Raw genomic sequence first — 26,208 nt, forward strand, 5'->3', positions numbered from 1 at the left:
CATGCCAATGATGACTGGTGGAGATGGGGCTCCCATGAGGGGCAGCACTCGCCCAATCACACACACAAACATGCCAATTCACACACAAGTACGCATGTGAGAGCACAGTTCGGTATTTGCCATACATGGCATCACAACGATCCATACTGTGTTGTGCACAGAGGACCGAACGACAGAAATGTGAGCTGAGGCTCAAAAACGGCTGTGGAGCGTACCACTTTAAAAGTCCCTCACCCGGGGATCCCTCTCATTACTGGCCATCCTGGCCAGACAAAACAGTCCTGTAAATCAAACTGTCCAGCAGAGCTTTACAAATGGCCAAATGAGTGGGCAGCTCGGCTAAGTCACGTGGACCTTTTTTATGTAAGAAGACCCCCACAAGGCCACCTAACTACTTGTTACTGTTGTTTTATTACAGAAATTCTATGCATTTAAACACATATGGGACAGTTTGTGCTAGAATTGTAAAAAAAAAAAACATTTTGTTACCATGGCTGCACACACCCCCCCCACCCCACTTTGTGCATGGTCTGTAGACACAAGGGGCATGAAGAGAATAACACACATGCTGAGCGTTCTCTTCAGTTCTGCACAGAGCCACAAAAACACGCCTGACACCAGCAAAACACAGCGCTGTTCCTCCCAGAATTCCCTGCTCTTGGCAGATTGGAAATCAACGATCAATTATTTTGAATTCATTTAATAAAGTTTTTGATTCGTTTACTTTTACAAAAATTGTTGGTGAGGTGACAGGACTTGTAATTTTTCAGTTGACTGGTGATGAAAAGAAGCTAAACAAAGTACTGTACAGCCTTTTATCTACGCTCATGCTAATATTGAGTAAATAATCCCAACTTGTAAAATTCTTCTGTGCGCTGAGGACAATGACAGGCTTGTTCACATGAGACACATTCTTCACCCCCCCCCCCCCCCTCCCTGTGTCTTTCTCTCTCTCAGTCTCTGCGTTCCCAGTTCCGCAATCATTTTCCCGAGCCTGATGTAACTCCCTGCGGGGTACAGTTTCAAATGGAATATCATGATTTTTTTTGCTCTATGCCTTTTTATTTAATGTGACCAATTAAAGCCCCGACGGGCACCTCGGCGTTGGCTCGGGCTGTCTGTTGCCAGGGTGAAATCTGGATCACCTTTGAGAACGCTGCAGGTGATGGGCACCGGAGAAAAGCTTTCCCGGCATTCAGCAGCCGCCAGTGAGATCACAGCAGTGCGAAAAGGAGACACAATCTGGAAATCAAAGGAGTCAAGCTTGAAACCGCAAGAAAGTGTGTATTTGTAAAAACAACACGGCACAGAGCAAGAACCGACACATAGGACAGCATATGAACCATTTCTATCCGCATTAACCTGTTTTAGGGATATCCAGTCACACAAAACATAAACATAAAGAGATATACATCTGTTTTACACAATGTCATGGTGGCAGACACACTGAGACGCTTGCTGAGAGTTTAATGCTGTCTGCATCTCCTAAAAGTTCACAGTGAGAAATCCATGCCAACAGAACAGGTCACTCCTCGCAATTTACTTAACCTAGAATTTTTAAAAAATGAGGGGGGTGGGTGAAACAACACATGCATAATTTTTTTTTTACATCAGAAAAACAAATATGCACCACAAAGGTCACGGTTTGCACATTTAGGATTAGTGAGCAATCACTGTTTTGTATGTACACTTAATTACAATTTATTCCATTTACAGAGAATATGTACAGGTTTCCAAAGAGCTTTCTGCTCTTTGTGGTTCTTTCTTCCACACTTTCTGCCCTCCAGTAATATGCCATTGACAGCAATGTGCATGAGTACACCCTGTTATTTGTCTGTGAGATTAAGAGTGAATGAGATCAGACTATTTATGGTGTTCTAAAACCACATGGAGATAATATGTATTCTCAACTTATAGAGAAACATCATAGAGAAACATCAAATGTACCATCCTTACAAATGACCTTAAAAATTTATGTTTCCTGGCTGCAATTGACCAATCAAATCAACAGTGAAAGAGGTGCAAAAGTGAGTAGACCCACCCACTTTAAAAAAAACCCACACGAACTATTTCACAACTAATTACCACTTTAGGAACATTCTAGAGTCACAGAACATGCTGACATAGACGTCAAATTGTTATACTTTGTTAAAAATAGAGGGACATGTTGTCATGGGAACTATGGTTTCTAGCCAAAATTGCATGGTTTTTATGCTTCTTCCAAATGCCAAACTTAAGGAGGTCAAAATTGCCATCTTTCATGTTCAGATTTTCTGATCGTCTTAAATTTGTGCTTGAGGTCACTCCAATGCTTTCAAAAATGTCCCTTGTGCTTTTTTAAGCCTTCACAGACATAATATCATAAAGTCTAAACATAAAGTCAATGTTTCAGTCAACATAATTAACACCATAAGCAATAGTTCTATAATTATATTACTATTCTGAAAATATATTACTGGGACCATCATCACTGATCCTTTATATAGAGATGTTCTTTTAAAATATTCTCCTTTAACTTTTTTTTCTTTGCCAAAAATATATGTTCTCTTTTAAGATTATTGCAGTGCTTTGCAGAAGCCGAAGAACACCTTGATATTGTGGAGATACACCAGATTATGGGACAGTTTCCAGACATGTTAAATTAAATACAGAAGTTAAAAATTCATAAATATTCCCTTCTTGTAGCTGTTCTTGATCCTCGTGCCTCTGGTGGTGCCTCCTCTAGCTACTAAATCCTTACATCAGAATCCTGCTGAATGCATGTAGCAAGAGGGACCACAGAACTCTACAGGACCTGTTTGTGTGGCTTTGCATTAGATGAGAGATGTTCCTTCAGCTGTTTCTTATGTCTGTCTCAAACAATGGAACCCTTGGAGGAAGAGAGGTGGATGGAATGGATGCGCGTGGCCAAGGATCTCTCCAAGTCCTGGAGAACGTCCGACACCACGTTCTCTGCTGGAATGTCATAGAGTAGCTGCTTGAAGGGCTCGAGCTCGATTAGGACCACCATGTTCTTCAGGAAGTAGCCCTCGATGTAGGAGCAAAGTTCTTGAGCCTCCAGAAACTGATGAACACCAAATAAATACAGGTTTTCTGTAGTAATGCATTGTAAGAGAACAAATGAAGGCATGACAGATGCAAAATCCTTAAAAGCAACACACACACACACCTTGGCATGGCTGTATATTTCCACACAGGTCTCTGTGTTGATATTCTTAGAGCAGATGATTTCACAGTGCCTCTGTAGTGCCTCCAGCTGGAAGAACTTGGCGGCAGACAATAGCTGAGGAGAATTAAGTGTTGAATTAGCTTTCAATTAGAGAGCTTTATGGTTAGAGTTATGGTTAGAGAGATTTATAGTTAATACTGGGAGTTTCGTGTAATAACATCAATTAGAGAATCTATAATTCCTGAAAAGTGGTTCAACTATGCACAACCACCTTCATAATAAAAGTGTGCGGGGAAACCTCCAAATACACCCCAGTGGCCTAGGACTGGATAAAAGCCCCCTTTGCACCACAAGTGATGTAGCTCCTCCTTACAGTGACCACATCAATTTCAGTGCCCTGTGCAACAGCAGCCTGTCTCTGACGTGTCACTGATGTGAAACTGTAATTCTCAAAACAGCCAGTTTAATATAAGCAACTAACCATTGTCTTACAGCCTCATTTCAATGTACAAAAAACTGACAAAAAATTGCATAATTGGACTATGCAAATGTTTGAATGTCAAAAATGACCTTGGATGAATTTTATTGGCTTGAGCACCAACCCCATCAATTGCGCAACATACAGGAAAACAGATGAAATCACCAGAAGTAGAGAGATCCGAATGGAGTAATCCTACCTCCATGACCTCAGTGTTTCTGATATGAAGAGCATCAGTGCTCCCGAAGTAAAGGTACTGCATCACCAGCTGCAAAGATAAATCAAATGTAAACTACAAGCTTAATCTATGTCATTCTACAGCCTGACTGAAGGAAAGATACTTTACCTGAAATATACTATACTTCACGTGGCTGATCTCGATACAGGTGTTCTCAGTAGCAGGCCTGTTTGCCAGCAGAGACTTGAATCTAGACAGAGGTGAAGAGAAACCACCACAAATTTCATTGGCCTGCTGAATGAAAAGGAATGATTTGTATATAAAATTACAATCATACTTTCAAATGAAGCTTGATTCACACACAGTAAACCATGGTGTAGTTATGTAAGTGTTACCCACTAGGCGGGGAGTAGCCTAGCAGGTAACACACCTATTAACCAGGCGACCACAATTTCACAGGTTCAAACCCCACTTAACTACCATTGTGTGCCTGACACTTAACCCTGAGTGTCTCTAGGGGGACTGGCCCTGTCCCTGTACTGAATGTAAATTATTCTGATTAAGAATGTCTGATAAATGCCATAAAATGTAAATGTACAGAAATAAATTTTCCTCCGGAAGACAGCAGGAACAGTGCCTCACCTTGACGACGCTGTGAACAGCAGCACTTTGTGAGCGTAGAACGGCTTGCCCTCCACCAGGAAGGTCACGTCAGACATCTCCTTATTATTAAGGAAGTGTGGATCTGAAATGTGTCATGCAAGCGTAGGATGAGGCAGGAACTGTTTTCATGTACAAAACGCTGAACTGCTTATCAGATGTAGGATATGCTGACAGATTTCCATCAGTTTTCAAACCATTTGTGTTGATGCTGTACTGAGTAGCACATCCCACAGCTCAGCAAACGCATGGATGCAAATCTAATGTATACTGAATACTGAAATAACTCTCTGTAAACCTGCTTGCTATGTTTTGTACTCCCCTGATAACCTTGATTGTTATCATATTAATTTTTAGTGTAAATGTCATACGTCGTTGTGTCCGTGTGAGGACCACAAGGTCCATTAATATTTATTAAATCCCCATTAGTGAGTTTGTACCTTCCCTCCACGTGAACCTGACACCATCATTGTTTTTTAGATAACAAGATTTTTAATTCACTAACCCTCTGGAGTACACAGGCTTGCCAGTTTTGGATCTATTGTGCATTGGTGTATAACTGTAGCCTCCACAAGATGGCAGAATAGTCCCTGCTGAGTTTATCCGATCATCACTATTTCCAATGCAAAGCCTCAGAGACGTTTAACTGCAAATCTTATGTTCTTGAAACTCCTTGTGTTTCCTTGTGTGCTGTAATGCATCATTCCTGGTTGGTAAAGGACAGTGGCTTACCTAAGCGTGATGTCTGCTTCCTTTTAATCTCAGTCAGCTTGGGAACGGGGTAGGGGCCATAGCACTGGGTGAAGATGACGGCCAGTTGCTGGCTGATCACCTCATTCTAAAAAACAACCACAGACGTTGTGAGCAAAACATAATATTCATGTATAGTAACATGAACCCCTCCTTGGCCAAACCCTTGGTAGACCGTTCTGCAGCATCAGGAGCTGGTCTGCAGGTCTGCTAGACTGTGCAATAGCTTCTTCCATGAAGATGTCCAGCTACTGAACATCATGCTGCCACCCCACCCCCCAAACTGAAATGCACAAAACGTACACAAATAACAGATTTTCGTTCTTTGTTTACATTTAAGGTATCTTCAGTACATTTGCACATTCTATTCTCATTTTTATTTTTTATAGTGAAGTATTTATATATTTATAAATATTCAAGAGAACAATATACAGGATAACAGGAGAAGGATACTTCATCTCACTGTGTACCACCCATTTGGATGGAATGACCATAAATCTGTACTTATGTCAGGATTGCCTGCAGCTGGGCTCCACACCTGACTCCAATCCTGACGCCCCATAAATGCTGGATGTTTCCGCCCCTTCTAGATCTCCGGCATTTTCGTGAACTTGACATTGTAACCGTATGTTAGTATTTTCAGTTCTGGTAATCGGCACACGCCTGCAGGTTTGTTTACATTTATTCCCTTTTATTTCCCGTTTCGGCCACCGCGCCATTGTTTATTTGTATTTGTTTGTTTTTTTAATAATAATAAAACCCTTCCCAGCATGTCAGACCTCTGCGCTTCCTTCCCCCGTAAGCCCGAAGACGTGACAACTTACTTACTTTAGTTACTTAGTTCATTTAGTTCTGGGAGTATGAAAAAAGTACTCTATGTAAAAATATAGGCATTGGCTTTTGGTTGTGACAAAATACTTAAAATACTGCTTACCTAGCTTCCCAAGGTATATTTCTTTCATTTTCAATTAGACTTTCAAAAAACTCAATACAAATCAAATCACTGTTCGTGTTTTTCTCATTTCGTTTCTGTCACACAGGGGCCCTGTATTAAATTCCTATCCACGTGAAATGAATACGGCCGCTCAGGCCCCATCAGTCACCACACCACAACACAACACTGACTAATTCGGCTGCCACTCAGAGTATGGAGCCATGTGTGGCTCTGTAGACACTGTAGTCAGGAACGTCTTCACAAGAGGGGAGCTAAGTTCAATTACATTAAAGAAGAATTGGAGCGTGCACTACATGCACACTTCGCACCAGTTCTTTACTCTTGTAATCACTTCACCTTAATTTAAACAATTCATCAGAACAAACAGCCGTTTCCCTGGAAGGGAGAGTTTGTGAAAGCCGCTGGCGTCAGTTCAGCAAGCCCTACCCGGCTGCCGGGAGTCTGGGAGCCTGTGCCAAGCTCTAGCGGCTCAGGCTCTCTCTGCCTGTCATGCGTCGTTACTCTGCACACCTGAGAGATCTGCCTTTACACACACACACACACACACACACACACACACACACACTCACACACACCCTCGGGTCTCTGCCAGTCTCCCAGTCCAACAGCAAGTGTGCTCTTGCCTACACGCCAGTCTGTCTCTCCACTGATCCGCTGTCTGCCGCAGTGCGGTAGGCACGCACAAAGTCAGGCAGACACTGAAAGGAGAGAGCAGCAGACAGACGAAGGCCCAGGATGGTGTAAGATTCGCCGAAGAGGTAATGGGCGTAGAGACAGCGACGAACACCAGAGGTGGCAGGATGCCCGAAGGGAGAGAGACTACCAGGCAACTCATCAGAAGTGTGTCAGGTTTTAAAGAGTGATGTGGGTGGCTGTTACTGCACAAGCTCCGTCCTGACACTGACTTGCGTATCAGTTCCCATGTCTGCTTGTTTGTGGAAACTCACAGGGCTTGTTGGTGGTACATTAACACACTGTCATCAAATCATTAGCCAGAACGGCTATTCAAGAGGTTTGCCGTATCTGCTGAAGGAGCCACTAGGACTGGGCACTGGAGGCGAATCTCCTAACCTTTTAAAATATCACAATTTCACAACTCGTTTTCATCTGCAGTGTCCATCATTAAAGTTGATATACAGTACAGGCCAAATGTTTGGACACACCCAATCGAGATGGTTTGGGGTGAGCTGGACCGCAGAGTGAAGGCAAAGGGGCCAACAAGTGCTAAACACCTCTGGGAACTCCTTCAAGACTGTTGGAAAAGCATTTCAGGTGACGACCTCTTGAAGCTCATCGAGAGAACGCCAAGAGTGTGCAAAGAAGTAATCAGAGCAAAGGGTGGATATTTTAAAGAAACTAATGGGTGGTAGTAGCGTAGTGAGTAAGACACTTGCCTGTGAACCAGGAGACCCAGGTTCAAATCCCACTTACTACCACTGTGTCCCTGAGCAAAACACTTAACCCTAAGTTGCTCCGGGGGGGGGGACTGTCCCTGTAACTATTGATTATAAGTCGCTCTGGATAAGGGTGTCTGATAAATGCTGTAAATGTAAATGTAATAACTCCACATGTGTTCAGTCATAGTTTTGATGCCTTCAGTGAGAATCAACCCATGTAAATGGTCATGAAAATAAAGAAAACATATTGAATGAGAAGGTGTGGCCTGTACTGTAAATGTATTAAAATGTATACTCATATAATGTATTTATTACCATGGATCAGAAATGTATCCTATTCTGACTGAGTAGTCAGAACTTTTTGGAAACAGAGAGGAAAATCCCTCAGGATTTTCATGATGGATGGCCATGTGATTTGGAAACCCCTTTCATCCCTACACAAACAATTTTTTACCTGACCGCATTCAGTTTCAAACTCATGACGCCAGTTGGCCTGTATATAGTGTGGGGTGCAGATGGGGGCAGTGGACCTTGCTGGCTCGGAGGATCTGGAACATGAGTGGGAGGCCGTGGGTGATGAGCTCCTCAGTGTACTCCTCCTCCTCTATGCAGCTGAAATCCTTCAGCAGTCCCTGGATCAGGGGCCGCCGGTGTTGCATGAAACAGGTGCGCAGAGACTCCAGCCAGGAGTGCAGCGTCCATGGAACGCCTGGGTCAAGAACAAACAGTGCACTCAGTTTAATTACATAAATACATGCATGTGTAGCTTATTCATGTAATATTGGCTTCCAATAAATGTACCAGACAGATGATTGAACACAGAACACATTTTTTAATTGTTTCAAAATGTTTCTAGCTCTGAGACAAAATGGAAATTGTTGCCTGCCACTAATTTAGAATCCTGCTATTATTTACTGGAGATTTGTCATGGCAACTCATTTCTTCAAACCCGTTACAGGTTCCAGGCTATAGAGTGTATTCCTGTGCTCCTGTATTCCTATCCAATGCCATCCTTGCAGAATGACTGCCATCTGCTCCTATGAAAGAAGTCATCATTATGATTCCCACTCCTGTCCAATCCTGTCCCAATCCTATGATATATTGTGACTTCCCCTGAAAAAAATGTCAGCCTCTATTTTCAATCCATGCCTGTACTCCTTTCATTAATAAAAGAGTGGCCTCTGAATAAGAAAAAGTAGTGTTGTAAGTGCACTGGGGCTTTAAAACACAAAATGAAAACTGTTGTCAACTGTACAGAGTGCCTGCTTGATGTGACCGACCCAGGCTACGGATGTCCAGCGTGATGTCCACATGGCCATGTTCAGAGCTGTGGTACATGGCCTCTCTCAGGGCTTTCAGTCTGGCCTTGCCGGTGCGAGTGGGGTCCATTTGCACTGCCCCTCTCTCCCCTTCCTCCGAGCCCTCGGCCAGGATCTCCTCCAGGGACAACACATCACTTCGTCCCTTGTCCGGCTGTGACAAAAGCCTCCGAAAGACATTTCTGACAGGCACAGAGGAAAAAAAACTTCTTTGGAACTTTATGTACTTTCCTGACAGGAGAATAAACATGGGAATACTAAAGCGCTTGATGCTGCAATTTTTTGTTTATTTATATTCATTGTGTAAGGCTTATTTTAAATTGCACTGTGCTGTGGGTTCAGGGACAGAATTTTCTTGTGTTTTGCAGACACAATGTTTCTGACAATAAGGCTCTTATATCGCTTACTACAGAGAAAAGACTGTTTTGCTTGCGCATTTGGTTGATAAAGATGGGTGACAAAATGGTTTAATTTTGCTAAGATCTGGCAACATCTGTACATCTGTACAAAGAACTGTACATTGCCTATATTACATAAGGCACCACTTTTATGTATGCATGCTTTTTATATACCTCTGCATGCATGTGGATGTGTGTGGGGGTGTAATGTTCTTAAACAGATGTGCTGTTGGCGTGTAGGTGTGTGTGTGTGTGTGTGTGCATGGTTGTGTGCAAGTGTATGTTACCTGTGTCCGTGTGCTGCAGCCAGGCTGAAAGAGTTCATGTCTCCATGTGGGGCAGTGGAAATCCCATTACGGTACATAGTTCCCACCATAGGATCGGCACCACGCTCCAGCAAGAGATTGACCAGTTCAAAGTTTCCTAAAAAAATAAAAATCTCAGCTCTGAGATTCAGGTTTCCTAGCACCTATATAATGCTCCAATGCTCAATGCTCTATGATGGACATTTTATGAACATGGACATTCATGTAAATTACTCTGGATAAGAGTGTCTGCCAAATGCTATAAACGTAAATGTATCTAATGTTCTTATTCAGATTGACTTCAATTCACTAGTTTTATGAAGCAAATAAGGGAATAAGGGTGTGGCGCAGTGGTAGCTTCACAATGTAGCTGCATACTGAGACATGCCAGATTCATACACACACAATGACAGCCTCGTACCTGCAGCGGCTGCCAGCTGCAGCGGCGTCTCAGCATAGTTCTCCAAGCCATCCTGCAGGGAGCCCTCTACGTTGGCACGGGCATCTAGCAGGAGCTGGAATGATCAATAATATGTCAGTAATCCACCTGATCAATTCGAGGAATTAATGTCATCGCCAATGCACTCATAGCCCATACATCAAGCTCTTGTACAGCAGTCCACCTGTGTAGCTATGCTGACATGCTCGGCCCACTCTAACCAATAATAGCCAAATAGCAATATTATAGCAACAATATCATAATCAAATCTGGAAAGGCAGTGTGAGCCCGTCTCCATTCTTAGGTCAAGCTTGCTTTGAAAGCCATTAGCATGCAAGACACAGAAGCACAGAAACAGATGGTGAACATGACATAACAGGAATGAGATGGGTGAGAATGGCAGGCGCTGCATGCAAGTAGCTGTCCCTCATTAATTAGTGGTAAATAAGCAACAACGGCCTTTCCCCCGGCACGGATTATTCCCTTTTAAAGTCTGGAACAGGCAGGTACAGTGGAAGGCCCCTACCTGCACGACAGGCACATGTCCGTGTAGGACGGCGAAAGTGAGCGGGGTTGCCTGTCTGGTGTCGGGGTAGACAGAGGGGTGCTTTTGTACCGTGTTTGGCACCTGGGAATAACAGGAGACGATCATGGGATAGCAGCACTTTTATCTCTGACAACACTTGTCTGGGCAATGCATCTGAGGGTCCCTTTTATTTTTGAACGCCAAGACTAGTCGGTGCTTCTACTGGTCTGGGAACAGCGAGACGTTTTGAAATGTGAAATCAAATACATGTTGTCATTTTGATGCAAATGTAATTACGCTAAGCTCATAATGAGGCATTAATAAGTCCTTTCACAGTCATTCTCGCTCATGTTCTTAACTCCTTTTGTCTAAATTCTGACTCTTCTTTCTAACAGCCACCACCGACTCCCTTTCTCATAAATTTCCCATGAGCCCTAGTGACAGGTGGTTGTGGAACAATGCTGTGCCGTGTGGCTGATCGATGACTCGTGAACCAAAAAAAATAATAATTACACAAGATGAGAGCATAGACACCCCCCAGTCTCTCTGAGGCACACAAATATGTCGTTTTACTCATTTCAATTGACCAAGTGGCTGTGACGGAGGAACACAAAAATCAACACACATGACTGGTGTCACACCTGCCTCATACAATCTGTCACACAGGCTCCATCTGAACAGATCTATGTTATTGAGAAATGACATTTTCACCGCAACCCGCAAAGAAGCCAATACACAACATCCATAAGTGAACAGAATTTTAACAGATGCTGAAGTTACAAGTACATTAATTTTACATTTAATTAACACTGACTGACTGAACTTTAAATGCTGTTTCACTGTCTTCACGATATGCACCATTATGAAATTAAGAAGAAAGATATTTTGTACCTTGCACAGGTACGTTCCACTGTTCTCCAATGTTTGAGAACAAAACATTTTTACCAGCAGGGTTGCACAATTATGAGGGGGAAAAATTACCCTCAGATTTACACACAAATTAAATAATCAAAATGTACAGAAAACCTTCTGACTAATGAGTTCCAGTGACATAGAGTTTAAAAATGTGTAAATTGGCAACTAACTGTGCTGCACTAAATACCAGCAAATACCATATCTAAAGAGGACTTCTCTAAAAGCAAGATGGATGGGACAGACAAACACCGTGACAAACACCATCCACTCACAAGACATACACCTGGACACTGTACAGCTCTTCAGCCACAATGGGGAGAGTAAGAAGAGAAATTAATAACGGATGAAGATGACCGACACATGTACACCGTTGCACAGAGAGTGTGTCTGGGTTTAATGGCTGACCTGACTGTTGATGTCTGCCCCGGCATCCAGCAGCATCTGCACCATGGCTTCGTCCCCACGCACACACGCGTACATTAAAGGGGTCATGCCCTGCAACGAGACGCAGCGAGAACATCACTGCTTCGCTCGCGCATAGGAACAATTTTCACACACAGCACACATCCGACATACACTCCTCAGGGTACGGCTCAAAACCCAGAACAGCCCCTGATGGAGGTAATTAAGACATCAAAGGAAGATCTTTTTTTTTATTACAGACTAGATTATTAGAGTATTCCCACTAATATCCGTCTTCTACAAAGTGCATCATAGCAATGGATGTAGACTAGGAAATGTATGTGAAAAATAGCGCTATATGATAGATCGTAGAATTCTTCAGGTGTTCGGAGAACGTTCAGTACTCTAGTAAATGTAATATATGTGAAGTACTACTAAATCATTAGGCATATTATAATTTTATAGGAAATAACATGTGTTGCAATGCCTGTACACGCATGTAAATGTGTGGGTCTCCGCTGTGTGCATGTGACATTGACATTGTCATCAAATGCTCTCGCACCTGCTCACTCATGCTGTTGATGCCGTCCGGTCCCAGCAGGTTCACTGCCTGCTTGACCAGATCGGTGCGGCCACAGTTAAGCATCCGAAAGCCCAGGTCCTGGAGGAACTTGGCCTCTGTAGAGGCGGCGTCTAGCTTCCGCGACACACAGAAGCAGTCGTCCGTCCTTTGTGGCAAACACATCATTACAATAAATTTAATTTTGATTTATGTATATGTGTTGTACATTCACATGCAGTGAAATATATATAGACAGACATATAAAATACATGTTACGTAATATAAGTGCCCTTTTTTCTGGCAGAGCATTCTTTTCCTAGATATTTAGCTGTCTTGTTGCCCTGATGTCCTCAGAGGACAATGCAAGCTGCTTGGGGGGGTGTTTGAATCCACAGCTCTGTGTCCATAGTCTGTTATTTGAAGTACAGCCCGTGTTAAGAGCTACAGGAATGACTCATCTGAAATTCCATTTCGTTCCGCTTCCCAACTCTGAACTTTCACTTGAAGCCAAGTGCTTTTTTTCAGTTTGCGGAAGGACGGCGAATAAACCAAAACAAAGGGGGGGTTACGAACCTCAGCTGCCGCGGCTCGCAGTCCACTCCTGGCAGGAGCAGCCGGGCCGCCTGCCGCACGTCGTCACTGTCCACGGAGTAGCTGCGGCGGTGCTCGGCGTGGGCCACGGCCACTCGGATCCACTCCATCAGCGGCGGCAGCACCAGAAATGGCCTGAGGGGGGAGGCAAATGCAAGAATTCGTCCAAAACTCCATCACAGCGTGCTACAGCTGCTTCTCATTTCCTTCGGTGCACAATGCGGCACTCACAGACAGCGAGAGATATGGTTCAAAACCCCTCTCACTGCAGAAAAATTTGTTATAAAGATAGCAGTAGGTCAAGCAAAATAATCATAGGGTTTGCATATGTTTAGTTAAAAGTATAGGCTATAAAATGCAAAATACAGAAAAGAAGGTACTCACATAATTACAGCTTAGAGAGTATAAGTAGTGTACAATGCACTATAATGCACACTGAAGAGGCCACGCCTACACACCTTGTGCCTATCCCGCCTCCACACACCATTAGCTACATCTACATTACAGACACACTTCGAAGGTGTATCGTTACAGGCTGTAACCCATCTGTTGTGCTACATGGTCTATCTACCCCATTATCCACCCCATTCATCAGAGGTCAGTTTCCGACCAAATGGTCACTGCTGACAAGATATTATGTATGGGGGTGTCGTGTTGACAGCAGATTATCACTCACTTTTACACACATGGCTATCGTTACTGCCATCTCTGAGTTGTCCAACCCTGGCCTTCCTTAACTTAAGGAAACAACCCCTTAATCAGAAGGTTGCTGAGGTGCCACTGAGCAAAGCAACGTCCCCACAAACTGCTCCCCGGGCGCCTGTCATGGCTGCCCACTGCTCACCAAGGGTGAGTGTTAAAAGCAGAGGACACATTTCGTTGTGTCACCATGTGCTGTGCTGTGCTGTGTATCACAATGACAATTGCTTCACTCTCTGTCAGTTTACCTCTCTGTCTGCAGGGTGACTTTGGAGGGCTCCACGTTGGGGTTCTCCCACTCCATCTGAGGGCAGTGCATGAAGTAGCACATAGTATACAGAGCCTCTGGCTCCCAGTGGATAAACGAGTTCTTCTGGTGAACTGGGGTGCCGTTACTGTGGTTCTTTATGTGGAGGGGCTGCAAATGGTGCATAGCCCTGGAGACCAGGTCACCTGTAATAACAGAGGAATGCAAAAATAAGCACACAATTACAGACATTAAATATTCTATTGTTATATACAGTGACATAATTTATAAGCGTTCTGGGAATAGTGTGGAAAGGTTTGTCATTCCCTTGTTCCTAGAATTGACTCCGCCCAGTCATGAGGTTACACAGTATATAGTGAGGGTGACGTAACTAAAAATGGGCTCGATGCCTTTGAAACTGAGAGTTGAACCAACCAGCAATCCTCCTCCCTTTGGTCTGTGATCTCTGGTTGTTGATCTTGGTGAGTAGGTAAATTGACTGTGTATTCTAGGTTTAGGTCTTGTGGCCTTGTGTTTTGGCCATTATGGTTGCTCATGTCTGACCTTGTGATAGTCCTAGTGTTTAGATTTTTAACCCTTGTGTGCTGAGATTTGGATCTTTAGTTTCGGGGATTGGTATTTTCCATTTGTGGTAATTATTTTATTGTTTAATTTGGAAGTTCATTCGAAATACTTTGAAATAAAGAATATTTCATTCATTAATTTATACAATCTTTTCTGTGTCATTCATTCATATCCCGTTTTCTTTTACACATCATATGTTATGTCAAACCTCCCCTTAACTACATTGAGACGTAACATCTATAGATGTCTGGTCAAAGTGTAGAGGTCTGGGCAGAGTTAATAGCGAAGGACAGAAAAGATGGGGTCTCTGGGGCCAGTACTTTGTGATGCTTCAGTCGATCGGGTTATCCCATTAACAGATTTTTTCCCTCCACTTCCAATAGATTTCCAATAGCATATTCCGGGACAGTTGTGAAAAAGTGGTTCAAGGGGCTGGAGGAATCATCTTCACACATGAATTGGTGACCAACAAATCTAGAACTTGCCCCAATCTAATTCTTTGGGACGTGCTGGAATCAACTTTGCGGAGAGGCTATTTTTTTCTGTAACCATATTATTTCTTGATATGGTATTATAGAAAGTTAATTCATTCATTAAGTTGTGCCATTCTGCATGAGCAGACATACAGATAACAACATGATCATGAATAACCAGATACACATAGCAGACTTGTCACATCGAATCATTGGTAACGTCAAAGGGGCGTTGCAAATACTTTTGCTATCACCAGCTTAACCATTTACAAAAACAACAGAATCTGCATATGCATGCATGTGCATTCGTTTTTTTCCCCTGGAGCGCCTTCAGGGTTTATTTGAGGAAGCAATACACCATTTTTAAAAAAAAAATCATTGTAAATTGTAAAACCAGATTCCTAGTGTCAGAGCTAGTTTACTTTGCCACCTGTGACAGCAGTGTGACATGCACTCGCATTCTCCTCTGACAGATTTCCACCATTTCAGCTTGCTATCAGAAGCAGGTCATTTCATCTTTGTGCAGCTCCGACAGTCAGTGCTGGGGAACATACAAGGAAACATCTGGGCCCAGATTCACTATTAATGAAAAGCAAGGCCCAGAGACACCACAGCTTTCATGCTACACAGACACTTACTGTCACTTACTGTCATGCACGGATACAGATCTGGAGATGCAGAAAGTGACTCTGAACCTGACAAGACTGGCCTACCTGGCAATTATACCAGTTACACAATACTCACCCAAAAATATTGTGAGATAATACCACTTCATATTTAAGGACCAATTTAAATTAAAATGTGTATTGGTGCTTTACATATCTTCTGTAATAATCTGCAACTGTCACTTGTGGAAACTGAGTCATCCAGCTGTGTTGAGCCGGTGTTGCCAGGTCACATTAACACAGAGTATCAATTAATTATAAAATGCTTATACAACATTAACATGCACACTAATTATATACGTAAATATATTATGTAATGATGACATGTGTTCTTCACATACAACATTAGGGTATTTTGAAAAGCAACATGATGAACATCAAGGCATCATGTCAATGGGTGAAAATCTTTGCCTTCCAATGTGTTATATAGGTTCTAAGAGGAGTTCAGGCAAGGGACTGCTTCATGGACTGTTTTTGTTGCCCAAAAACTGGCAACCCGTATAATATCAGCATAAACTTCATGGTCTTCATGACTTTTCATTCAAACTAGACCAGTTCTGAATCTGATCATAAAACCAGGCCCCATTCAGTGGAAAGATCTAATTGGGTCTTCATTCCATTTTGAAAGATAATGCAATGTAAACATAATGCCATTTATACCAACAGTAAACAACTTAGAAGTAGCACACAGCTCATGGTTTTCAATGCAGGACAATGTGTGTGTCCTGCTGGTGCATTTTTGAAGGGTCCTGATCAATCAACCCTATTGAGTGGCACCTGTCCAGATCCAAATTTCATGTGAATGAATGCCGCCTGGGCGATCACTGAGGCCCACACAAGGAGTATCAGCCTCCGCCTATTTTAAGGCATCCCTCTCAAGGGAGCGTTTCACATCTTAAAGCATGACAATAAAGCATCACATAACGTGAGGAGAGGGGGGCCTTATGGGGTGAGTCATTTAGAGAAATAAACGCCCTGTTTCACTGCAGTAACTGCAGCTTTCTCCCTGCCCAGTTTTCGATGAACAACGTGACAGAGGGGGCTTTGTGGATGCCTGAGTGAAAGAAACTCTTAAAATCCAGTATCTCAACACTGACATCTCAGCACAGTATGTCCGCACAATATCTGACATCTATGAATTGACTGCTTGCAAACCTTTACTAAACTGAAAAAAATTATATAGGTAGGAAATAGGGCACATATAGGAAATAATGATATATGGCTCATTTTAAGACCATACTGGTCAAATTTACTGCAAAGTAAATTGGAAACACAAAGAAACAACCGCAAAATGGCAATTCTATTTTAAGATAGCCAATGTTGCATGGATCAATATGTGAAATGTCCACCACAACATTTAATATAGCCAAATATTCAAAGGATGATGGTAGTTTAGCAGGTCTCAGTTCTGACTTTACCTTATGTACAGTAAAGACCTGTCACACATCCCAGGAAAAAAAATGACAATCGTTAGAAAGACACTCCGAGAAACTGTCTCACAATTCAACTTCAACAGAAATACTCTGACCTGTGACCCCACAACCCCTTCACTGTCACTCTTGACTGAAAAAAGTAACTGTGCAGCAACAAAAATACTGAATGCTGCTTTTTTACAGCATCCTACAGTCTGTGTCAAGCCCAGCCTGTCGTCAAGGTCACCCTGATTACTGAAACAGAGAGAGCCACTGTGGGGAAGGTGGATGCACTGTAATGCTATTTAAGTGGTGAAAACTGAGAGAGAAATCAATACCTCGTTCTGCTTCATGGGGTCCATGAATGGGCACTGATTGGCCAGGAGACAGCACTGCATGGTCACTATGGCAGAATGCAATGGCTGTCTAGATATAGTTCTTGACAAAATGCACTACAAAAGCGAATGCAGCTTCATTTATCAATTCCTATGTTTTCTCCGTAAAACCATATATTCAAGGCAATTGTGCTACAATTGACATTGTGTCAGGCTTATAATTATAATTTCAGGCTTATAATTATTCAGTGTCATACATGGAAGTACCACTAGATGGCTAACTATTTAAAACCACCTATTTAAATGTTGGCAAATTCTAACTCACTTGATAAAAAAGATTCTATAGTTGTAATTATTTGTGTGGTTCAGGGAGTCCAAAAAGAAGTGAACATTAACAAATTTAAAAATAAACTCTTTGTGAGGAAGATTTGTTCTTTCCCCATAGTTAATTAGTGGTGTGAAAACGTGAACACTTCCAAGCTCATGCTTCACTAAACTATATTTTCTGGTGCAATTTTTACTCTCTGACACACAGACGTTACGGTAACATGGACACCTTTAACATCCATTCAATGTCTTTGGTGCACATGAGGATTCGCAAACTGCTGTGAAATCTGTACAACTGTAAAGTGGTCCTGCAGCCAGGCCAACTAACGAGCATTTTTACAAGAACAAGGGGAACCAAGGCCTGGACGGGTGGAAACCATAAGCCTTGGGAAAACACAGGAAAATGGAGGGGAAAACATGGAAACGCTTGTTGATTACCATCCAGCCATGAAGCACTTTAATTGCCCCCTGTGGCCAGTCGAACCAACGTTCCTGGCTGTTCCGCAGGTTCCTGATCAAAGTCGCTTGCTGGTTGTTTCACATTAGACTATTATCCCCCCCCCCCCCCCCCCCCCCCCCCCCCCCGGAGAGAAATAAGAATCATTTAATGAATTAGAGGATGGCTGATCATAAAGCTCTATAAATAAGTTCACTATACATAAACACATGTTTATGGATGCTCGTTTATGTGCGCCTGGAGCTCTCTAGACAGTAGTATAATAACACAATCACGTCAGACTATTTTCCCCCCATTGCCTTTCATCTTATTATTTAACCGTTTACAAGTCATAGCAGTATGAGCCCATTCCACATATTTATAAAATGTAGTTTTAGCATTATAAATAAAATTAAGCATCTATGTCGTGGTAAATGCTAAACTATGGTATAATATAGGATTACATAACAAAATGTTTTTTTTAAGATGTTATGCATGCAAGTAAAGAACTTCTAGGAATAAATAATGATTTTTTCCCCCCATACACAACAGTCACTTGTAATAGATGTGCCAGCAGTCTCTTTCAGATGAGTGGATGAGGAGCTGAACAATGGGCTTTCTGTGTACGAGCCATGAGTGCAGCCATCCCACTGTTCACCGTAAGAAAAAAACTCAAATAAACAAACAACACACTGCAGGCTCTGCCCTCGCACTACAAGCGATGAACCATTGAGTGCATGGGAGTGCTGTGTGTGTGTGCGTAAACCCACACAGATGCATCTTTCCCAATGGAGGAGTAAATGAACTGCGCTGATGTGTGTCACATTTTACCTTAAGCAATGCCCTAGGTGACTAGTGAACAATCGGTTACCGGTACCTCTGTGGTGACCCCTGTAGATTATTTGCACTATAAGTACATAATTAGTAACATATCAGCCACCTCAGGAGAAAAGTATTTAGTTTATGGAAGGCCCCATAAGCCTGAGAATAGAGTGCAAATCGGAAATGTTTCTAAATGTTATATCTTTAAAATCAATCTTATAAAATCGCAAGGCTACTAGTTACCACTAGTTACAGTATTGTTGCCATTGTATAAAGACCTTATTTCCAGAAATCAGCAACTTCTAACATTCTCTTGTGGAGTCCATAAATAAGGACATGTAAACATTTTAGAATTAAAAACATTTGGGGATCTGGTTGGGATAATGCATGAATTCAGATGATTATCTAAACTGAAAAGCAACAGTGAAAAAAAAGAATCTAACTAAGGCAGAATAGAATATATGTAGAAATATGTAATTACAGATATATAACTAAGAAAATATAGAACTAACTGAATGCAGTCTAAAAATGAGGAGGAGGGCTTGTACATGCAGCATGTTGGGAGGGGACAGAGCTGCCTACGGTGTGTTTGGTGTCCGTGACCAGAACGACATGGGCGACCGCGCCAGAGAAACAAGACGAAAGCAGCGGAACCATAACTCTGTAGATGAGAAGCAGAATATTCCCACTAATCCTTAGTGTTTGGTGGAATCCGATATTTCCTGAATAAATCAGCATTGGTTCAATGTGCAAGACGGCCAAGCTGAACCGGAGAATGCAGAGAGAGCGTAAACAGGAACCAAGAAACAAATTTCATGCAGAGGATTTTACATTTACATTTACAGCATTTATCAGACGCCCTTATCCGTAGATACAGGGACGGTCCCACTGGAGCAAGCGTCTTGCTCGGGGACACAATGGTAGTAAGTGGGGTTTGAACCTGGGTCTTCTGGTTCAGAGGCTACTACCACCAGGATTTGAAGCATTCTCGAAAGCACAAGAAAGGTCTCTAGTATGCTTTCTAGAGGGTCATAAAGAGATGATCAAAATGCAGATTACATCAAATTATACACAGGCTACCATGGCCATGCTTGGCAGTGGTGGCCTAGCAGGTAAAACCGTATTGTAGAAACATGTACAAAATGCAGTGCCGGTTCGAATCCCGAGCTGCCGAGATGCAGTACACAGTGTCTGCTATGACCTGGGGCTGGAAGGGAAGGGAGACGCAGAAGCGAGACATGGTCTGACGAAGGATATTTATTATAAACAGAAATTAAACCAGGCACAATCAGGAAAATCATAAACACAAACAACAGGAGCAACACAACGGTAAATAATGTCCACATTAATGTGGCAGCACCTACTGGGTGGAGTCCATCAGGCGCATCAATATCCCCATCACAGTTTCAAGTATCAAGTTTCCTATATTATACTCCTGAAACCTTGATGGTCCAGTGAAAATTGAATTCTTAGTAATGTCAATTACAAATATAAAAATATTTCAGGAAATATTTCATTAATTAACATACAAAGATTTAACAACCAGCATCTCTTGAGGGGAAAAGGGTTAGTTTGCCATGAAATCTTGTTCTGGTCTCTAATCCACTGTCGTTTTTTAATTAACTGTTCTTCAGACACAACTAAGACATAGGCCCACAGGCAGTTCAAAGATGTGTGCCACTGTTTTTGACAGTAAATATCCCTCTTGAGGTGGACCCACATGTTCCAGATGGCTTCTACTCTGATGAGGGATGCTGGCATATAATTTTTTAAGTATTTTGATACCATTTGCAGGAGAACCCATCTCTGGTCTACAGGGATGTATTATCATCTCATACAAGGATCATTGACCTCTTGAATGACACTGGCTTCATCTTACATCAGTGTTTGAGCATGGTGGACTCCAGAAACTATTCACTATCTGAAATATCAGCCCGTTCCAGCATCCCTCCCACACCCTGAATGCATGCCAGTTGAGCTTGTGTTCAATTTCATCAATCCAACCATCTATTGTTTTAGCCTGCGTTTATGCTTTTCTTTTTTTTTTTTTTTTAAAGCTAGACTAGTTTTCTGCCTCTCTGACCTTGTCAGTCATGCAAAGCCCTTCATCTTCAGAAGTTCAAAAATGGTTGCAGGTCACAAAGCAGATGACACTTGAGGCTAAAGGGTCGCTCGATGCCTCTGGTTCAATTTTTCTCAAATTTGCATATTCTCTTCTCAGTTCATTTTAAACCACACCTTCTATGACGAAGCAACAAAAATAATCAGAAAAATGTCTACAGCACGTGGACACACGGTCCTTATGAGTTTCAGACTCGCTTAATAATTTGTTGAATCTGTCATTCTGGTGACCCTGACTGTGCTGTGTGTCTCGTCCCCACTGTTGATCTGTATTTGTGCGTATGTCAGGCGGCCTCGTGCATCTTGTCTTTTGCCTGTCTTCTGGTGTCACTGTGTTTGAGTGTTTTGGTTTTGTTTTGTCGATTTCTGTTCCACTTTTCTTTGTTTAGCACACTACAGTTATGCTATCATGCCTTCTGTTTTTCCCTCACAGCACGACTGTAATAATGTGTACGGTGCATAGTAGAAACATGTACAAAATTCATTTGAGAGCATGAATTATCAGCCCATCCCTTGAGAAAAATTTCCAAGGCTTCCATGACTCAGTTTGTTTCTGTCTGATGGCGCAAAGAGAGCTGATGACTCCTTCCCAGCAGTGCGATTGCAGCGCGGTGGAGTTCTGGTTTGTTTGATTTCATGGCAACACCCCATGAAACTTGCATCGCAACCTCCTCAGATAGGATCCTGGAAAACAGGCAGCACGCTTGCTGTTCTGGGACAGGAGATAAAATGAACGTTTTGCTTTGAAGCGAGCTGAACCCAATTGCACGTTTCGCCGCGGATGTGCGGCCCAAAATAAACAGGCAAATAAATAAATAACAGAGGGGTGGAACCGGCATCCTATAGGACCCTCTCTCCTGCCGCGGCTGGAAAGCACAGAGCGGGACCGCCCTCTACAGCAGCGGAAACAGCAAAATAATAAACAGCATCCCCGCGCGCCGCGTGTCTCTGGCCGCTGTGTGATGAGCGGCCGCTGTAATCACTGGGTAAATCAGACCCGATTCACGCTGCAGCGCTGACCTTGCCTCAGGGAGCGAGTGTGTGCGAGTGGCATTTGTAACCGCAGGAAAAAGCAAATATAACTATTTATACTTTGGCAGCGAGTTTGAACACTCTCCCCGCATTAGTGCAAGTTTCCGCTGGGCTCTCCGGTTTCCACCTGCTCCACATTGACTGTCTGAGTGAAAAATATGCAGATTTTTTTTACATAAAGATAGTTCCATTGTTATTCTACATACTATACACCTTCACCGTTTATTTGTTATACACAAAGAAATAAAATCATAAAAATATGAGAGGGTGTAATTAGGAGGGAAGGGGGGGTGGGGGTGTTCTGTGCCCTCCGTCTCTATTTGAAGTTTGGTGAGGACAACACGGATGTGGAGGAAGAGAAGGAGACAGCGGCTGATGCAAATCTCCATGGATATGGTGTCTGTATGCTGTCGCTGGGGGAAGGGGTGGAGAGAGATCCTGTCGTCTGGATATCTGAGCTCGGAGCTACGGAGGTATTCTGGGAGGACGTGCAGTGCACCTATCGGGTCTACAATTCTGCTGACAGACGAACCGGCCTGCTTCTACACACATAAACACACTCGCACACAACAACGTCCTCTTATACGTTTTCATTTAAAGTTATCAACACGGATTAATCCTCATGACATAGAGGAGGGACCTAGATATTGTGTGTTCACCTAAATCCAAATAAAAAAAGAAGAGCAAAAATAGTCAACATGAGCATCTCTCAAACTCTTGTTTTTTCTTGCCTGTTCACTGAAAGACAGGACCAAAGGTGAAATTGAAAAGCGTGTTTAATTTTGACATTTCTGGAAGCTGCTGATGAAAAGCAATATGCCCCTAATACTGAGGCATTTGAGAAAAGCTCATGTTCACCCATCTGCAAGGTCATTATTCAGAATCTCGGGACATGATGACGAAAACATTTAACTTGACACGAACTAAAGCTTCAACTTTGGACAGGACGTGAGTGCAAGAGCCACATCGGGTCTGTTGGTTCACGTGAGGTAACAGCAGCCAGAGCAGCCTGAGGATTTGGGTGAAAACTGGGACATGCTGCTGCTGCCTCTGCGCGCCGGCCTCACATCCCCCCGAATTTAATCATTGATCACCTCCAACACACAATCACAAATATAGAAACACAACAAGTGAACCAACTCACACACACATAAAGGCTAAACTAAACTGAGGGGTGAGATCCATATGGGCATAAGTGACATCTGGACGACACATGGACGACAGTCAAAATTAGTCACAAGCATTTTTTTGGCATCAACTGTGTTCAATAAAATTATAATAACTCAAAACCGTAAGATATTTTTTTCCAATAGAAAAAGCAGAACAAAAGCTTGATACATATAGCTCAATTTTGCACAAAATGTCCAATATTGCCCTCGTCCCTTAATGTACAGCAACTGCCATGCTTAGTCAAGCACAAGGCACAAGTGCACAAAAATGAAGTTTGAATGAAAACTTAAACGATACAGCGGCCAAAAACAAACAGATGGATATGGCGATGGATACACATAGTGATTGACACAAGAGTGAGGGAGGCCTGGCCTTAAATAAGGGAACACTACAACACATGGAGGTAATTTGGGTGGATGACAATCCAGATGACAATATGGTGCCTGCTAGTGGACCAATGGCACCTGAACGTTACAGCAACAGGTATACATACACACATACACACACACACACACACACACACACACACACGTGGACACAGACAAATAACCATATAACCAATACCCACTATTCCACACAAACATACACAAAATAATATTTACATTAAAATGAGCAAATCCAGAAGATGTGCAGAAGGTGCGGCTTGTACTCACTGAGCTCGGAGATGCTGCCCACTCGCGTGGCCAGCAGAGACTGCTCGATGGTGCGCAGCTCCTGCTGGGCATAGGCGTGGCTCTCGCCGGACTTCACCGACCTCTGCTGGTCCCTGTGCAGGTTCAAACTGTCCGGCAGGCTCAGGACCCCTGAGTGTGAAGGAGAGACGACCGTCAGGAGGGGCTTCGAATTAAGCTGACTAAACCGCGGCGCTCTTCCGGGGAATTTCGTCTACGGTAGCAGCACTCAGCTCCTGTGCAGCTCACCACGAAAACTGTCCAGATACATTACACTCTGACACCCCGATGGCAAAGCTTACATCACCCCGGGAGCATCCACATGCGAATTATAATAACTGCTACGCGAAAACAGGGCGGTGAATCGCTTAAAGAGGAGGCAGGGCGCCAGAGCAGGATTTATAACCTGTCATTACAATTAAAAAGACCTGTTGTTTTCCGATTGGCCAGTCTCTGCTGGTCCTGCAAGTGTCACTAAGAATAACGTGACAGTCACAGGGAGATCCGCACTACTCAGCCAAGCGGAGGAGCATTTGAGTTCCACAGCTCCACACATGCTTCATGAAATTAATTATGTGGTCACCCTGCAGTTATGGAAGTCCTCATAAAAAGGGCAGAAAAAATAGCTCACAAAGAATATTTCATCCCTGTAGAGCAACATACATTTGGGTGAATTCTTGCCGAGGAGGTGTTTATATTAAATGTTCCCAGTTAGGAATTCTTTTTTGCTTTTATATCGGTCTTAGTGGTCCCCTAATACTGTGTCTAAAGGCTGTTTCTGAAATTAAGCCATGGTGCAGAATTGGAGCCACTTTTAGCGAGTCACAATTAGATTTCCCCAGGACGCACCATTTCTGTGTTTGTAGATTTAAATGAATGAAATAGAAAAATACTTCCGTGCTCATTTTCACATAATCACAGAATGATTCACACAACTGGAAGCTATGACTGTCAGTGGAGTTCCTTTAATAGGGGAGAGATGGGAAATTTTCTGGGTGGACAAGGCATGAGAAAGAGGAAGTGACCTTTCCCCTTATGACATCATCACAAATTCCAAATTCCGATCGTCTGAGCTGCCGCTCTCTGAATGGCAAACAGAACGGCAAAAGCACTCTAGCCACTTTCTAGCCACTGCAGGACCAATAAACGAATTCCCAAATACTAAACTAGACCCGCCAGTCAGTGTTTTTTATTGCTATTATATGAGTGGTGTTCTGTTTCACTGTGTGTAAAATCTACAGCGCTTCTGGTTTTAATGTTGGTGTTGATCCAAATGTAGTCTGGAGGTTTCAGCAGATTTGGTGCAAGATGTGTCACAGCGAGTGCCATTAGATCTTTACAATACTGGGTAAGAGTGTGTATTTTCTAGGGACTGCCTAGCTGCAATTTCACGCTTTTCTGATTTTGCATGCATTTCCTGTGCCATTACACCAAACATGCTGAATTGTTCTTCCTAAACAAAGGCTTTAAAGTCATGCTTTTTAACTTGTTTCACCCAACCATGAAATGCTTAATCCTTGAGCCAGGATTTGATAAACTTGCACTTACCCATGAAGACTAACGTGAAAACATATGAAAGTGCCTTAGAGAAAATGATGCAAAATGCTAAATCGTTTCAGAAACCATGTAGCTTAGTAAATGGTGATTAATTTAGAGTAGGTTGTAACATTTTTAGCAGCTCCATGTAGGTGTAGTTTATAGTTTTTTTTTACAGCATGATACATTTGGACAGTTCAGAGGAACACAGAGCCAATACACTATGCCGCCAAAAGTGAAATAAATACAAAACCCAACATAAGCAGCATTAAATACAGTCTTAAATTGAGATTATTATTTTTTTTGTTTTATACAGTTGGAGGGTGTACAGTACAGGCAAAAAGTTTGGACACAACTTCTTATTCAATATGTTTTCTTTATTTTCATGACCATTTACATTGTGTAGATTCTCACTGAAGACATCAAAACTATGAATGAACACATGTGGAGTTATGTACTTGTCCAGAAGGTGTCCAGAATTTTGGCCTGAAATGTATGTCATGGACTGACTCCGGAGGGGGCACTCCGGCTACGCGTGTTTTGTTCATTGTTGTCCTGATTGTGTGCATCTCTTGTGAGTGTATAAATGTCTCCTCTTGTATCGCTTAATCTGTAAATCCTGTCCTGATGCGT

The 26,208-nt window shown here is 42.7% G+C and overlaps 1 protein-coding gene across 2 annotated transcripts in view; it reads right to left on the reverse strand.

Moving 5' to 3' along the window:
* Nucleotides 1-1,264: 1,264 nt before the first annotated feature.
* btbd11b (BTB (POZ) domain containing 11b) overlaps nt 1,265-26,208 on the reverse strand; it is a 55,864-nt gene continuing 30,920 nt past the window's right edge. The window contains exons 2-17 of one of the 2 annotated variants that reach the window (XM_028957256.1): nt 24,022-24,171; nt 13,992-14,196; nt 13,027-13,179; nt 12,454-12,619; nt 11,895-11,984; nt 10,575-10,676; nt 10,031-10,124; nt 9,592-9,727; nt 8,868-9,088; nt 8,118-8,296; nt 5,218-5,323; nt 4,468-4,570; nt 3,994-4,075; nt 3,847-3,915; nt 3,170-3,283; nt 1,265-3,064 (exon numbers count right to left, since the gene is read on the reverse strand). In XM_028957256.1, coding sequence (XP_028813089.1) covers nt 2,855-3,064; nt 3,170-3,283; nt 3,847-3,915; nt 3,994-4,075; nt 4,468-4,570; nt 5,218-5,323; nt 8,118-8,296; nt 8,868-9,088; nt 9,592-9,727; nt 10,031-10,124; nt 10,575-10,676; nt 11,895-11,984; nt 12,454-12,619; nt 13,027-13,179; nt 13,992-14,196; nt 24,022-24,171 — 2,180 coding nt within the window. In that variant the 3' untranslated portion in view covers nt 1,265-2,854. The remainder of the gene's footprint in view (nt 3,065-3,169; nt 3,284-3,846; nt 3,916-3,993; nt 4,076-4,467; nt 4,571-5,217; nt 5,324-8,117; nt 8,297-8,867; nt 9,089-9,591; nt 9,728-10,030; nt 10,125-10,574; nt 10,677-11,894; nt 11,985-12,453; nt 12,620-13,026; nt 13,180-13,991; nt 14,197-24,021; nt 24,172-26,208) is intronic. The other variant, XM_028957257.1, reaches the window with a different exon arrangement.

This window comes from Denticeps clupeoides, chromosome 17 (assembly GCF_900700375.1).
Source record: "Denticeps clupeoides chromosome 17, fDenClu1.1, whole genome shotgun sequence".
Classification (NCBI taxonomy): Eukaryota; Metazoa; Chordata; class Actinopteri; order Clupeiformes; family Denticipitidae; genus Denticeps; species Denticeps clupeoides.